This window comes from Serinus canaria, chromosome 3 (assembly GCF_022539315.1).
Source record: "Serinus canaria isolate serCan28SL12 chromosome 3, serCan2020, whole genome shotgun sequence".
Lineage (NCBI taxonomy): Eukaryota > Metazoa > Chordata > Aves > Passeriformes > Fringillidae > Serinus > Serinus canaria.
In genome coordinates, this window is record NC_066316.1 from 15,455,744 (window position 1) to 15,469,092 (window position 13,349).

At 51.0% G+C, this 13,349-nt stretch overlaps 1 protein-coding gene across 3 annotated transcripts; it reads left to right on the forward strand.

Moving 5' to 3' along the window:
- The first annotated feature begins 4,292 nt into the window (after positions 1 to 4,292).
- CEP68 (centrosomal protein 68) lies at positions 4,293 to 12,788 on the forward strand. Of its 3 annotated transcripts, none has more exons than XM_030236420.2 (7): positions 4,293 to 4,326; positions 7,179 to 7,607; positions 8,110 to 9,558; positions 10,641 to 10,763; positions 10,989 to 11,085; positions 11,556 to 11,711; positions 12,413 to 12,788. In XM_030236420.2, the coding sequence occupies exons 2-7, from the start codon at positions 7,224 to 7,226 to the stop codon at positions 12,442 to 12,444; spliced, it is 2,241 nt and encodes a 746-aa protein (XP_030092280.2). In that variant the 5' UTR covers positions 4,293 to 4,326; positions 7,179 to 7,223; the 3' UTR covers positions 12,445 to 12,788. The 3 variants fall into 3 exon arrangements, with proteins under 3 accessions (XP_030092280.2, XP_030092281.2, XP_050828303.1); XM_030236421.2 differs by lacking the exon at positions 4,293 to 4,326 and adding an exon at positions 4,345 to 5,097; XM_050972346.1 differs by lacking the exons at positions 4,293 to 4,326; positions 11,556 to 11,711 and adding an exon at positions 4,345 to 5,097.
- The last annotated feature ends 561 nt before the right edge of the window (positions 12,789 to 13,349 follow it).

Consider the following 13,349-nt stretch of genomic DNA (forward strand, 5'->3'; position numbering starts at 1 on the left):
TATCCCAGTTTTGGGGCAGTTGTTAAATAATCCTTAACAATCAATAGTTGTTTTGTGATGATCCTTTGCTGCAGTCTCTCTTCCTGCCTGGCTGCAGGGGAGGGAAATGGGAGATGTCTATCCTCTGCTGTCAGGGAGGAGGCTCTCCCTCAAGTGAGTTGTGTGTCCTGTGGTCTTAGCAATGGCTCAAATTATCAGTCCCAATTTTTTTTCTGGTGTCATTTGTTATAAATTCAAGTCATTCTTAGTCCCCCAGCTTTGCTATTTCTTCTGGCACTTACATAAACGGATTTTAATCTGTGCTAATCCCAATATTTCTTTCACAAATCTCTGTGCTGAGATGACTGGTTCCTGCAGATGCCAGCTCTAGTTTTGAAAAGCCTCTTGGTTCTGGTCAGAGAACATACAAATGACAGAGGGCCAAGACATCCCAGCAATTAGAAATGAAAAAAAACTCACTCACATTTTCCCACCGAAAGCAGAAGTAAATTTCACATTTAGTAAGTAAACTTAATTATTGACAAAGAGACAATAATTGATGAAGAGTTGCCACTGCCTCTTGACCACTTGGCTCCTATTTCTTTCACAGCGTTTGTCACTTTCATCAAAGGCAAAGCATCCGGACCACACCAACTCCATCCCATTCACCACCTTCTGCTCCACGGCACCTGGCCGTGATCTGCGGCTGTGTGAGTGTTTTCGGAGGCCTGGCTAGCGGTAAGGAGCTGCTGTGAAGGAATACAAACCCCTGGAACCCCCTGCCTTTGTGGCTACGTCTGCAGTTGCTGGCGGGCTGGCCGGGCTGTGTTCGTGGTGTGATGGGCACATCGTGTGGCCAGAAAGGAGAAGTGCACTTTCTGGTTTTGACCTTTTCCCTCAGCTAAATCCTGCCACTCGGTCCAGCTGCGCAAACAAGTGGTAAAAGAACTCAAATAGCCCAGCTGGTAGCACTGGACAACACATCCAACTCAGCACTTCCATGCTGACATTAAAATACTTGTTACTCCAGTTTTCCCTCTGTTCTTCCTTAATCCTGCCTCACATATTTAATTTGTCAGCTGCCACAGGTGTGCTTAAGTCGTATTTTCAGGTGGTTCTCCAAAGCCAGGAAGAAAAAGCAGCAGCTACCTTTTTTAGGAAATACTCAGTAATAGTGCAGTGGTGATTTAGAGAAGCTATGGGAAGTGTGTAGGCTTCAGGCAATTCTTCTCATGGCTTTATAAAGAAGTTAAAGCAACATGGCTGAGCTTGAACCAGCTAATGTAGGCATTACCAGAGCAGCTGTCCAGCTGAATGACTGGATTCCTTGGGAGCCTACTGTAGTTCAAGGACCATAAGTAGCTGATTAGTGACATCAAATGTCAGAACAGAGAAAATCTGCAGGACTTACCTGGAGAAGAAGGTCTGGGAAAATGGGAAAGTGCAGGGCTGAAATTCACAGCAACATCAGAAAAATTGAAAGAGAGTCTGGGAAGCAGAGGCTAGGAAGAATTAATCTAGAAAAGAGTAATTACCTGCACTTCTTCTGATGGGAAACAGTAGGTGAAGGAGCAGGATCAGGAAGTTATGGGCAGTCAGAAGCAGGAGTCCTGTGCTGTGAATAAGGCAGATCCTGTTCCAGGGTGTGTAAGCAGAATCACAGCCTGGACTACCACACCAGTTCTGTCTAAGTACAGCCAAGCCCATGCTTGGAACTTTGGAACAGTGTTGAGCTTCAAAGAAATGTGACCCAAAGAACGAGAAAGAAGATGAGAACAGAGAGAATGATCCAAAATGTGGAAATCCTGCCCTCTGGGGAAAGGAAAAGGCTAACAAGCCTTCAGAAGAGAAGGACAGACACCTGCAAACACCTTTCAAAGAAGGGTTAGGCAGCCTAAACAGAGTCCTGAGCAGTTTGTACAAAGACTAATTAACATTGTTATCAGTCAGGGAACAGATAGATTAGGTCCAAGCCTTGCATTTGCTGATGTCTCATCCATTCCAAACATTTGCATTGTGAGACTGAAATTTGATGCTGAAGAAAGTGCAGATGCCATGCAGGAACATATGGTGCACCTCCAGGCTTCAGGTTTCATTCTAGAGAGCTGTCTGTCTGGCTTGTAGCTTGAAACCCTTCAGGGTAGAAAGAAGTAACAAACTGATGTGCCAAAGACCCTGGATAACTGCAGCTAGGGGCATATTAAAACTCTGAATACATACAGCTGGTGTTCAGGATGGATCCAGTTCTGTGCAAAAAACATGCATATTCTCACCACAAAGGTAACTTCTCATGTGTCAGAAGTACTGATGTCAGATTTGCTTTCAAATCTGATCATCATAAGGAAGCTCTAGTTTATGTGATAGATATGGAGATTACTGCTGAATCGTTGCATCCACAGGTGCAGAGGAAATCATTGTCTTTGATGGAAAAACCCAAGTTTGAAAGAATCCTGAGGTCTCAAATCAGCAAGATAATATCCTTGTAATTCTTTGCCAGCCTTGAGTGAGCTTGGGTGGGAGTTTGGCTGGGTTGACCCTGGATCAAATAAGCCAGTTTCTCTTCAGCAAAGTTCCTAACAAAGATGGCCAGGTGCCAGCAGAAGAAAATCTGTATTGTCCTCCTGAATTTCTTAAAAAACTTCTCCTTTAGATCGCCAGCGGATTCCCCCCTTGTTTATTGACACCCATTCAGCCCAAGCCCAAGGGGAGGGGAAAAGTTTCTCGGCGCTTTGGCTGCTCCTGCAGACATCCTGGCACTTGTTTGATGGGGGCAGAACAGGACGCAGACCTTTCCTGCCGGGGCCGAGGCCGCAGCCGGGCGCTATTCAGCTCCCAGAACAATGCTGGCAGCTCCCGAGTAATTTAAACCGGCTAAAAACAGCCCAGCCTGGGGATGAATCATGACCCATCCGTGTTTGCTTCCTCCTTTCCACTCAGAGGCCTGAAATCAGCACGGTCCCTACTGGCAGGCAAGCGGCTCCCTGGAGAATGAGCAATAAACAACATTTTAAAGGGATTTTCTTTCACAAGGGCTTTGCCTGTGTGAACTCCAATAAAAAGGCAACTCTAGAAAGTGTGCATCGGGGGCAGAGGGATATGCAGCCTGCCAGAAGACTTGCTGTAACATTCATCAAAGAAACCCTAAATACAGAAATACTACACAGGAACAGAGATGATGTCCTGGATTTTTCCTGGCTGTGAGTTCTTCTGAGAGCACCCATCATGTTCTACTGCAGACTTATAGCTCCGCTTCTTGAAGCAGCCCCAAAAAACATATTCCCACTGTGTCTCTCTAGGGAGAAAAATGTAAATAGGCCAGCTCCCAGATGTAAATGGGGCTAGCTCCAGAGGGTGCAGCAGAATAAATCCAGTTCCTAGCCACTGGGAATCTAGGCCTGGAGCAGGCTGCAGGGCCAAGGAGTGTGGTCAGGACCAAAGCACTAGCCAGGAACTTGGGATAGCTGTGCTGTTCCCCTCACCCTGCTGCCAAACTGATAAGCAAGTCCAGGATGTCTCTTTGGTCCTTCCTGGCCTAAAGCTGGGAACAATGTTGTCCATAAAACACTTTATCAGACACTTGACCTCTAGAAAATCTCAGCATAAGCTATGACATAATCTCCAGGAGCAGGTGACATGGACAAAAACCAGAATCAGCCAGTGGACAGCAACAAGGAGAAAGGTTTGTATTTCTGCATGACATGGGAACTTGTCAGGGTGTGTCCACTCCAGCCACCAAGGAAGGGTCTGGCCAGGTACAAACCCCAGAGCAGCCTGCTTTAAAGCGTAGCTTTTTCCCAGAAAGCTGCCCCGAGGGCAGGGCATGGCTGGTATCCCACAGGGATCACCCCTAGGGAAGGTCTTGCACCGGCACCGCATCCTGCAGCTGCGCCTGCAGGACACTGGAATCCCTGGGCCGTGGCGCGGGCAGTGGCCGCTCACGCAGGGCCCGTTTCAGTCGGTTTGCAGCACGGTGACGCTGCCAGGGCACAGCTCCGCCTCGGGAAGGTCAGTACGGGGGTACAAAGAAACACCCTGTTGTTGACACAAGCTGCTCAAGGGCGACCCGGGACACTGCTCAGCTTTCCGGCGCCCGAGGGGCCCCGGGCCAGTCCGTGAGGGGCGAGGCCGCCCAAGGGGCGAGCCGAGGGCCGGTCTGGGGGCGGGGCCCCGCGTGTCGCCCCCGCCCTTCTCGCGCCGGGGTCAGCGTCGGCCGCGGGGCGGGGCCGCGGTCGATCTCCGCTCCCATTGGCTGCCGGGCGGCGGAGTCGCGCGTGCTGACGCACCCGGCGCTGCCATTGGCTGCCGGCACAGAGGGGGCGGGGCGGGGCAGGGCCGGGCCGGCGCTCGGTGAGTGAGGGCCGGGGCGCGGCGTGAGGGGGGTCTCGGGGGCGTCCCGGTCCACGTTCCCTTTGGAATCCCGGTGTCCCCGGGTGCGGCGCTTTCTCAGCCTCTTTGCCTTTACTTCTTGTCTTTTTGGTTAATTGCCGTTTTTTTCCAGCGGCGGACAGAAATTGGGGAAGGAGAGGAGCAGAAAATAGCAGCCCTCAGAATCCCGCAGGCCTGAGGGGCGAGAGCCGTGTGGGTTTTTCCCCAAGACAGCCCCAGAAGTGCTCCCCAGCCAAAGCGGAGCTGGCGGGAGACGGAAATTCCATCAGCATCCGCTGCGCTCTGTGCATTCCATCTGCCAAGCGATCCCCACGGGCTGTGGGAGGCGCTCCTTGGACAGAGCCCTCCTTGTCCGCCGGCCTTTGTGCGGCGCCCTGGCCGGCAGGTCCCTTCTGATGGCGTGAAAAAGCTCAGGGATCGCTTTTCAGGAGAGATCCCTGCGGACCTTCCCTTTGAAATGAATGAAGTAGCCCCACTGTCTTCTGTTATCTAAAAACACGGTCACGGGTATCATTTCTGTGGGACAATGGAGGGCTTAGGTGTTTGGGTTATTTTCCTGTGCTTTTGAGGCCAGTGGAAAGTTTCCACCGTGCCTATAGCTGCGGTCCTACATCCCTCCTCAGTCCTGCCCGAGGATTTGGGATTGCTTCTTCCTGTCGCCAGGGTCAATCCGGATGCTTCGCTGCCACTGGCAACCTGACCTCTGAGTTTTTTTGGGCTTGTTGGAAAATGGTGAGAAAGCTCGTTCTCTAGAGGTTCGTGTAGCTGGGAGTTGCACTTAGTGGCAGTAGCATTCTCACTTTGTTGTTAAATATGACTTTTTGCCCGATTGTTCTGTGTGTGGGGTGTGTGCGACATCCTTGTCTCGTTTGTGTCCGGGTGTGGTTTGGGTATCCAGCTCCCTCTGAAGTTAATTGAAATCAGCTGCCTGAATTAGAGACTTTGGAAAATGCAGTGAGATCTCTGGTGTCCCTTTAAATACCCTTACAAATCCTGCAGTAAGCAGATTTACTCTCACTCCTGTGTATTGGCAGGTTTCCTGGTTTCTCTTTAGCATCCAATTAGCTTCTGGAGATTTAATGAACCTGTGAACCAGCACTTGCTCTTTTTTTAAAGACCAATGGCATCGTAGAAATGTAAATCACTGCATGCTGCCTCCATAAGATAACAAGTGATCTTAACTTCGGAATATTTGCCCTCCTCCACACAGTCAGGAAAATAACAGTTGGGTCGTGACCTGTAAGTTTTATTTTATGTTGCTTAACGCATGTTTTTCAGATTTAAGGTCAAACTTCGATGTTTTTTTACAGTTGTTTTTACTGGGCTAACACCTGACCCAAAACACCAAATCTGGTGGAGGTAAAGGTGTTCAAATCCCTTTGAATTTAACGTGACATCTTAAAAATAAAGCTGTCCCGAGGTCGACTTTTGGTTGCAGCACATTCGCTTTTAAACTTTAGAGGCAGCTTTGATGCCTTATTAAGCCTTTCTTTCTTTTATATGTATTTTTAAGTCACTGAACAAGGGCAGATTTGTTGATGTCATTTTTTACAAGAGCCGCACCTCTTTGTGTGGAAATACAACCTTTTTGAGGGCAGAAGAGAGCAGTGCAATCATTTCAGATGATTGCACGTGATGTGCGTAGGGTCGGCTTTGGTAGCAGTTTTAGGAGTGGGTTGGGGGTCCAGCTGTGGGCTGGGGCTCTGCTCGTCCCCTCGGCAGCCGCTGCCGTGCGGGATCAGCTGCCTGCTCTGGGGAGGGGACAGGCGGCGGCGGGGGCTGCCGCAGGTTGTGCCTGCGCTGGGGATTTCGTCTCCCCTGGAGACCCGGAGCGTCCTCCCGCCGCTCTTTGTTCCCGTGCCCGTGGGAAATCCCCTCTTGTCCGAGGGAGGGGTGGATCGTAAAACGGGACTGTGACAAAAGAGCTGGAGGAGGGAGTGAATATCATCTTGTTTCCCACTTCCAAGTATTGTTTTGGAATTCTTTCTTGCCTTTTCTTTTTTTTTTAATTTAAATTTAATTTTAGTTGAGTTTGCTGTTGGTGCTCCCTTGGCTGGTCTCTTTGCTGGCACCAGTGGGGGGAGTACCAGCGAAACCACTTTGCTGGCATTTCCCTGCTGCCAGCACCTTGGTTTGGGCTGGAGTTGCTGGAGGAGGCTGTGTTGGGTCTCCTTCATTTGGCTCTCGGGTTATCCTGCCGCAACTCCTCACTCAAGCCCAGTCAGCGCAAGTATTTCCATTAATTAATTTCCCAAAGAATTAATTTCATTAATTGAGGTAGAAGCTGCAGAGCTGAGCTCCAGGTTTGAGTTTTTATAACTCTAACTTTTTATAGCTGCTTCTTGCTGCTGGATGGCTTCTGCTTCAAGGTTTTGGGTTTGTATCTTTAAAAAAACACTCAGCTTTCCACCCCAACAGCCTTCAGGGCTCAGCCAGGCCAGGAGGTGCTTCATGTCCTAGTTAACAATGTCTCATTGGAGCACAGTGACCTCATGGTGCACAAAGTGTTGGGGACATTGGCCATCACTGCAGGACTCCGGTGCCTGGTATAAAGCCCGGGTTTGTTCTTGGCATGGCCAGAGCTGGAATGAGATTTTCCCTGTGTGTCACATCCTCAGAAGCAGAAAATGCTGCTGAGATGTGAAGGTTTGCTCTTACCACTGTCCTACCTGGTGTACCAAGATGCTCCTTTATGAATTTTGGGGTCTCACCCCAATCATGCTTCAGCTCTTTGTTATTGGGCAAACCCACTTTCTTGGCATGGAGACAAAGGGGGACGCTGAGATGCTGTTGTTGTGTGCTGTGTTTTCCAGAGAGCCCGAGGCTCAGCATTGTCCTGCGGAAGCAGCTCTGTCCTGATGGCTGTGGATGTGGGAAAATCACCTTCTGAGGAGTCACTGAGCGGGCAGGCCGAGGGTGATGGGAGGTGGGACTGTGCAGACACGGAGATGGACTTCCCGGAGCTGGCAGGGAGCCTGCAGCAGCTTTTAGGGACAGAGGAAGCCAAGCCCAGCCTGCAAGGGACAGAGGGTGTGGCAGTGAGCAGACACAGGCACATGGCCACTGATGTAACCCATGGAGGCTCCAGCTGCCACCCAGAAGCATCTTCAGCATCTGCACCCGGATTTCCCAGAGCAAGAGCAAACTCCTCAGGGAAGGGGTTGTTAATGGATAGACCTGCTGACGGTGGCCCTGTGCCTTGTCGAGTTGGCCACTGGTTCCTCTCCTCAGAAGAGCAGCAGGTGAGGGGGTTTGTACCTGCAGGTGTTGCTGCACCACCAGGAAGTCCCAGGAGAGGTGGGGACTTGTTTGTCAGGGGTCTCCCAGCAAGGGCTTTCCATCTCTCCCAGACAGAGTGTGCCCACCCCTGTCTAGGCTGAGATGTGTGGTGGGGAAAGGGCTTGGGCTCCAACACCCAAGCTGCAGCTTCCATTCCATGTTTTCAATGCAGAGCTGAGAGCTTGCTCAGGACAGTGCTCTTTAGATAAGCCTCTTGCTGCCGGATGACTCGTGCATCTTCCCAGGCCCTTGAGATGCCTTTCCTTAAAAGCAAGCCCTGCTCTGAGCAGCTGCAGGCCATCCCACAGAGGGAACAGGGCTCCACTTCCAGTCTCAGCTCATGGCGGGTCCAGGGTTGGCTTTTATCTCCATATCCCAGCACAAAGGACCCATTTGTCTGGATGCTGTGCTTCATTTCATGCATGTCTCTCTCTCCCTTTCCTTTTGCATCCCATCCTTGAGCAGGTGAAGGCAGCAGGCGGTTGGGACCCGGTGTCCAGCCCTCCCAGTCGGCGCAGCTCTGCCGAGAACATCCTTGCTGGCAGCCGCCATGATGCCCATGTTGGCTGTCGGAGACAAAGTCTGGGAGCTCAGTCCCCGTGTCCTTCCACCCCAGAGCTCCTGCGGCCCCAAACCCCGCCGAGCCTCGAGAGCGCCCTGTGGAGCCGCTCTGTGCTGAGCCTCTCTGCTCTGTCCTCAGAAGGAAATGGCCCTTCTGAGGAGCCATCCAGAAGCTTGCCAGCCACCACAGATATCCCTTCTGAGGCCACCACGGCTGCCCAGGACCTGTGCTGCCGATGGGGAGTGGAAGGCAGGGCCCTGCAGAGGCAGGAGCCCCCCGGCGCTTTGCTCGATTACCTCAGCTCCGTGGGGCGCATCCGGGAGATCTCCTCCTACCAAGCCGATTACTGGGCCTGTGCCATTCCGGATTCACTGCCCCCATCACCGGACCGCAGCTCACCCCACTGGAACCCCAACAAGGAGTACGAGGACTTGCTGGATTATGCTTACCCACTGAAGCCGAGGTACAACCTGGGAAGGATACCGGAGCCCTTCCTCCATGACTCAGGAATAGGTCTGGACAGCTTTTCTACTTCTCCTGAGGGCGTGTCCAGGTCCACCAGCGTCTACGGCCGAGCTGGGCAGGCACGGGGAAGCAGAGAAAACGGACTTTGGGAGTTTGTGGCCTCTGCAGAGAGATTCTCCACCCCGAGGCCTGGAAAAAGAGGCTTCTCAGGAGCTGTCTCATACTTTGAACCTTCACCTATTGCCAAAGCATCGTTTGCAAGGAGTTCTTCCTCTCACCTTTCTAGAGGTTTTGCTAAGGATGTAAAGGTGGAATCATCTGGGCCAGGCTCACCTGGGCACCCTGCTGCAGATGGGAGAAGCTGGGATACACGAGGAAGCCCCTGCCCAAACTACACAGGGCAGGTGAAAAGCACCAGTAGGTTTTTGCCCATCACAAGAGTGCTCCCTCTGAGGAAGGAGTGGGAGAGTGATGAAGAATTTCTTTCCCTGCCTCCAAGACTGAAGGAGCTGGAAAGGCTGGCTCAGTTTTTGTCCAATCTTTCCTTAACTATAAGGATGCCTGGGCATGACTGCCATAACCTTCCACATCACAGCACCAGCAAGGAGCCCCTTTCATCTAGGTTGGCTCCTTTTGAAGAAGTGAGAGGTGGGAATGACAGAGGGAATATTGAGGGTTATGCTGGGCTGTGGCAACACCGCAGCTCCCGAAAGCCCAGCTGGGAGAACACACAATCATATGGCTGGATCCACAGGGATCCTCCCTCTGGGCTTCATCTACCAACTGGTCTCAGGGACACATTGGATGGGACGTGCCTGAATGAACCACGGGTCAAGGGGCATCCAAAGAAGAGCCAGCAGAGCGAGTCCCTTATCCAGTGTGTTAAGGTAGACTGAGACCAGAAATAAGGTTTATTTTGGGAAGATCTCGCATAAAATGTGCCTATCATTATGGCAGGATTAATTAAACCTTCCTGTTCTGCATGATGTGTTCTGCCTGGCAGCTGGTGGTAATTTATGCAGGGGGCTCACCAGAGCAGATAATTCCTTCTGATGGAGCAAGAGCCCATCTTGCTTTCCCTGGGGCTCATTGTCACAGGCCAGGCTGGGTGGAGATGTGGCACTCAGCTGGGTCTCCCTGCCCACATGTCCTGCACTGGGCAGGAGGCAGGAGCTGCAGCAACTCTTAAGGGTTTCCTGATTGTTTTGTGGATTAATTAATTCATCCCAGCACTGTGCTCCCACCCTCCTCTCCATCTTTTTCCTACCCCAGTGCTGGGACAAATTTGGAAATGATGCTAGGCTGTGTGCACAGGAGTGTTATCAAGCTCATAGCTGCAAACTTGTCCCCTCCTCTGGTATGGAAATAACTCTGTTGATTTAAAAGCATCTTCTCTGTATTTGTCATGCCGAATTGCAATGCCAGAAAAAAGCACTGTTTTATGGCAAACTCCTGAAGAGCAGGAACAGGTCTTAAGCCTGATTTTGGTGCCAGCAGAGCCCCCTGGGTTTTATGCAGCATCTTACAAAAATAATCCCTTACCGAGACGCTTTAAAAATAAATGAAAGCACTCAATTGAATGAGCCAATCCCTTAGGAAGACCAACTGCAAATTAACCGTATGGCTCTGGTGAAGAGGATGAGGATACCTCCTGGGCTGGGAGGTGGTAGAAGCCAACTTCTCCTTCAGCCTGGGTGCTACCAGCCTCCAGCACCTCTCCATGCAGACATTTCATGGTGGCCCTCAATTCTTGCCACACAGTCAGAGCTGGAATTTTTTAGGAGTTTAAGGGGTTTTTTGTCTTTTTCCTGTTAACCCTTGGTTTCCCAAGCTTAGGGATGTTTGTGTTCTGGGGTCAGAGAGAAACAGGGAACAGGTGCTTTCCAAAACACCTCTGGCTCTTCAAGTCCCTGCGCTGTATCTGTTGCAGAAATAGATCTGTAACCCCTTTTTTTGCTTTGTTGAGCAGATGTTTTGCTGCCAGCTGGAAGAGCTGATCCATTGGCTGTACACCGTGGTGGATGTCACCAGAAGCTGGGTGCCACCTTCGCCAGATGCTGAGAGCGTGTTGGCATCGCTGCACCGCTACCTGGTGGGTGTCACCCTTGCTCTGCTTCCTCCCCTCTCCTGTGCTGCAGGCAGCAAGCAGTGGGAAGCCAGGCATCACTGGAATGGTCCAGGGTGCGCTGCGTTTGCCAAGCCAAATTTGGGAGCACCAGGAACCTGCTCAGCGGAAACTGCTCCCTGGGCAACCTGCCACAGGTGTGTGTTTCAAAAACCCTTCTAAGAAACACTGCTCTTCTCCTTGCTGTGCCAGGAGTTCAGGAAGGATGTGGCCAACCACCGGAGCCTGACTGAGAGTGTGCTGGAGAGGGGAGAAGCTCTCCTGGACTGCATGGCATCGAATTCACCAGGTGAGGAGGAGGAACTCTTGTGTGGGGCTGCTCATGGACACGGGTGATGCTGGCCAAGGTATCTGCCCCCCAAAATCCCTGGCCCAGCCTGGCCAGCACCACAGCACACACAGGGTGGTTGCTCTGGTGATTTAGAAGAAGGGATTTCTACGGGGTGGGCTGTAGCTGCAGTCACCAAAGGGGTTTTAGAGGTTGAGTGCTGCATTAGGATGGGCTTTCTTGCACAGTTCCAAATGTTTTCTCTAAGACCCCCTATTTCTGCATCTTCATGATGAACCTGGAGCATCCTGGGTCAGTCCCCACCCCCTGCAAGTGCTGCATCACAATGGGGATGGGATGAACAGCACATTATTGATTTCTAACATTTGATTTCCTTCCAAAGTCTGCCTGGATGAGCAGAACTGTCAGCTCTGACAGACACTGAATTATCGCATTCCTGTCACCTGCATTCAGGCATTTTTGCTTTCCAGCTCTGAAAGACACACTGGCTCTGATTGCCAAACAGTCAGAAGAGCTCGAAAGCCACGCAGAGCACCTGTACAAGTCCATCCTGGCTGCTGTGGGCCCCGTGCAGGGCAAGGACGCAGGGCGGGACAAGGGGGGTGCAGCACACGGCTGCTCCCTGGGTAAGCAGGGGCAAACCAGCCTTGCTGCAGCAGGCAGAGAGGGGAGGAAGCACAGGAGGAGAAACACTCCAATTAGCAAACACCAAACGTCAGGCTCCATTATTATTTCTTTGATTCTGTTTGGAAAGCCTGAGAAGGCAGCAGGGAGACTCAGAATAGATGCCCTGTTGTGTTTAACTGTGTCAGGGAAAGAGCAGTGCTGGTGAACCAGCTGATGAAACCCAAGAGGGGAGCAATGGCAGCTCCGCAGGGACTGGGCAGGCAGGTCCTTGTCACTCACGTCTGGGGGATGGCAGCAGTCCAGCACAGACACCTGCTCTGCCCAGATCGCTTGCACAGCACAGGGAAGATGAGGAAGGGATACATTTTGGTTTTGTATTTTCTCAGAAACATTCTGGTTGCGGTATAATGGTGGGAAAGGGGAGCAAGTGATTTCAGGTGTAGGGGCTGGAAAACTTGTTTGCTTATTTCTTGACCATCTCCCTTCAAAGAAAACTGGAGGCAAGTGTTTCGGGGGTGCCAGCCTCATAGAAGAGAAAAACAGCGTCTTAAGTAGTGTTTGGTTTGTTGTGGTTTTTGACTTGCTGCCTCTACCCAGCTGTACCCTCTGCACTAGTGTGATGGGGGAATAGAGCATGGGGGTTTCTTTCTTTATCAGACTGCAGGCAAAGCACAGCACCAAACACCTCATTTTATTTCAGGTGCTGCCTCTGTCAGACCTAGGCTGCGTTAGCCCATCTCAGGAGGGCTGAGAAGAATTGCAGCAAGCACCAAAACACCTCCATCACCTCTCCAGAGATGCCAAAATCTGTGTCCAGTTGCCCACAGAGCTGATTTCAGTGTGGGTTTGTGCCATGGCTTGAGAAAGGTGCCCCGTACAGCAGGTGTGCTTGGATGTCCAGAGTTGTATAAGGAATGTACAGCTGGCCTTTTCTGGTTTGTTTTTTTTAACATAGCTTCCCTTTTTTTATTGAAGTGGGCTGTTCTGTGTTAGCAAAATGTCAGGAACAGTTTTTTAACTGAGCAATCCATAGTGTGCCGTGCGCTCGCTAAGTAAAGCTGTGTGATTTTAATAGCCCTGTTCTCATGGTTTGTTTATGCTCGTCAAAAATAGGTGCGAGAAGCCAAGAAATAGCAACTCCCTCTGGTTCTTGGAGCAAACTGAAGGCCTGTTTTTAATTACCACTCCCTGCTGAAGCAGAGCCTACTTAACTTTTAATTTTGTTATTCACAAACACAAAAAGCCGTAATACTGAATCCAAATAAAATAATAAGCAAGTTCAGGCAGGGAGGAGCCAGGTTCTGTGTAACCTGCTGGTACCTGCTGCTGGCAGGAGCTGGGTTAGAGCTGTGCTGGTTTCCTGGGGTGATGTGCCTTCCCCCTGCTTCCAGCTACTGCAGTTAAGTCACTGCTGAGAACATTCATCGAGGGTTTCCACGCCCTTTATCCAACAGGAGAAGGGCAGCTCTGAAGCAGCATAAGGTAAGTGGCCAAAAAAAAGTTACAGAATGTTGGTACTTGGCCTAATTAACCTTTAACCTGAACGGTGATGATGTATTCTGCGCAAGAACACAATGATTTCCTCCCATTCCTATGAACAGAAGTCTCTGTTCTGTACAAGGAGAAGGTGAAAGCAA

Excerpts from the sequence above, each read along its gene's own strand:
- CEP68 (XM_030236421.2), top strand. Across the intron at positions 9,559-10,640 it reads CCCTTATCCAGTGTGTTAAG|ATGTTTTGCTGCCAGCTGGA; the intron begins GTAGACTGAGAC and ends TTTGTTGAGCAG. Across the intron at positions 10,764-10,988 it reads CATCGCTGCACCGCTACCTG|GAGTTCAGGAAGGATGTGGC; the intron begins GTGGGTGTCACC and ends TTGCTGTGCCAG.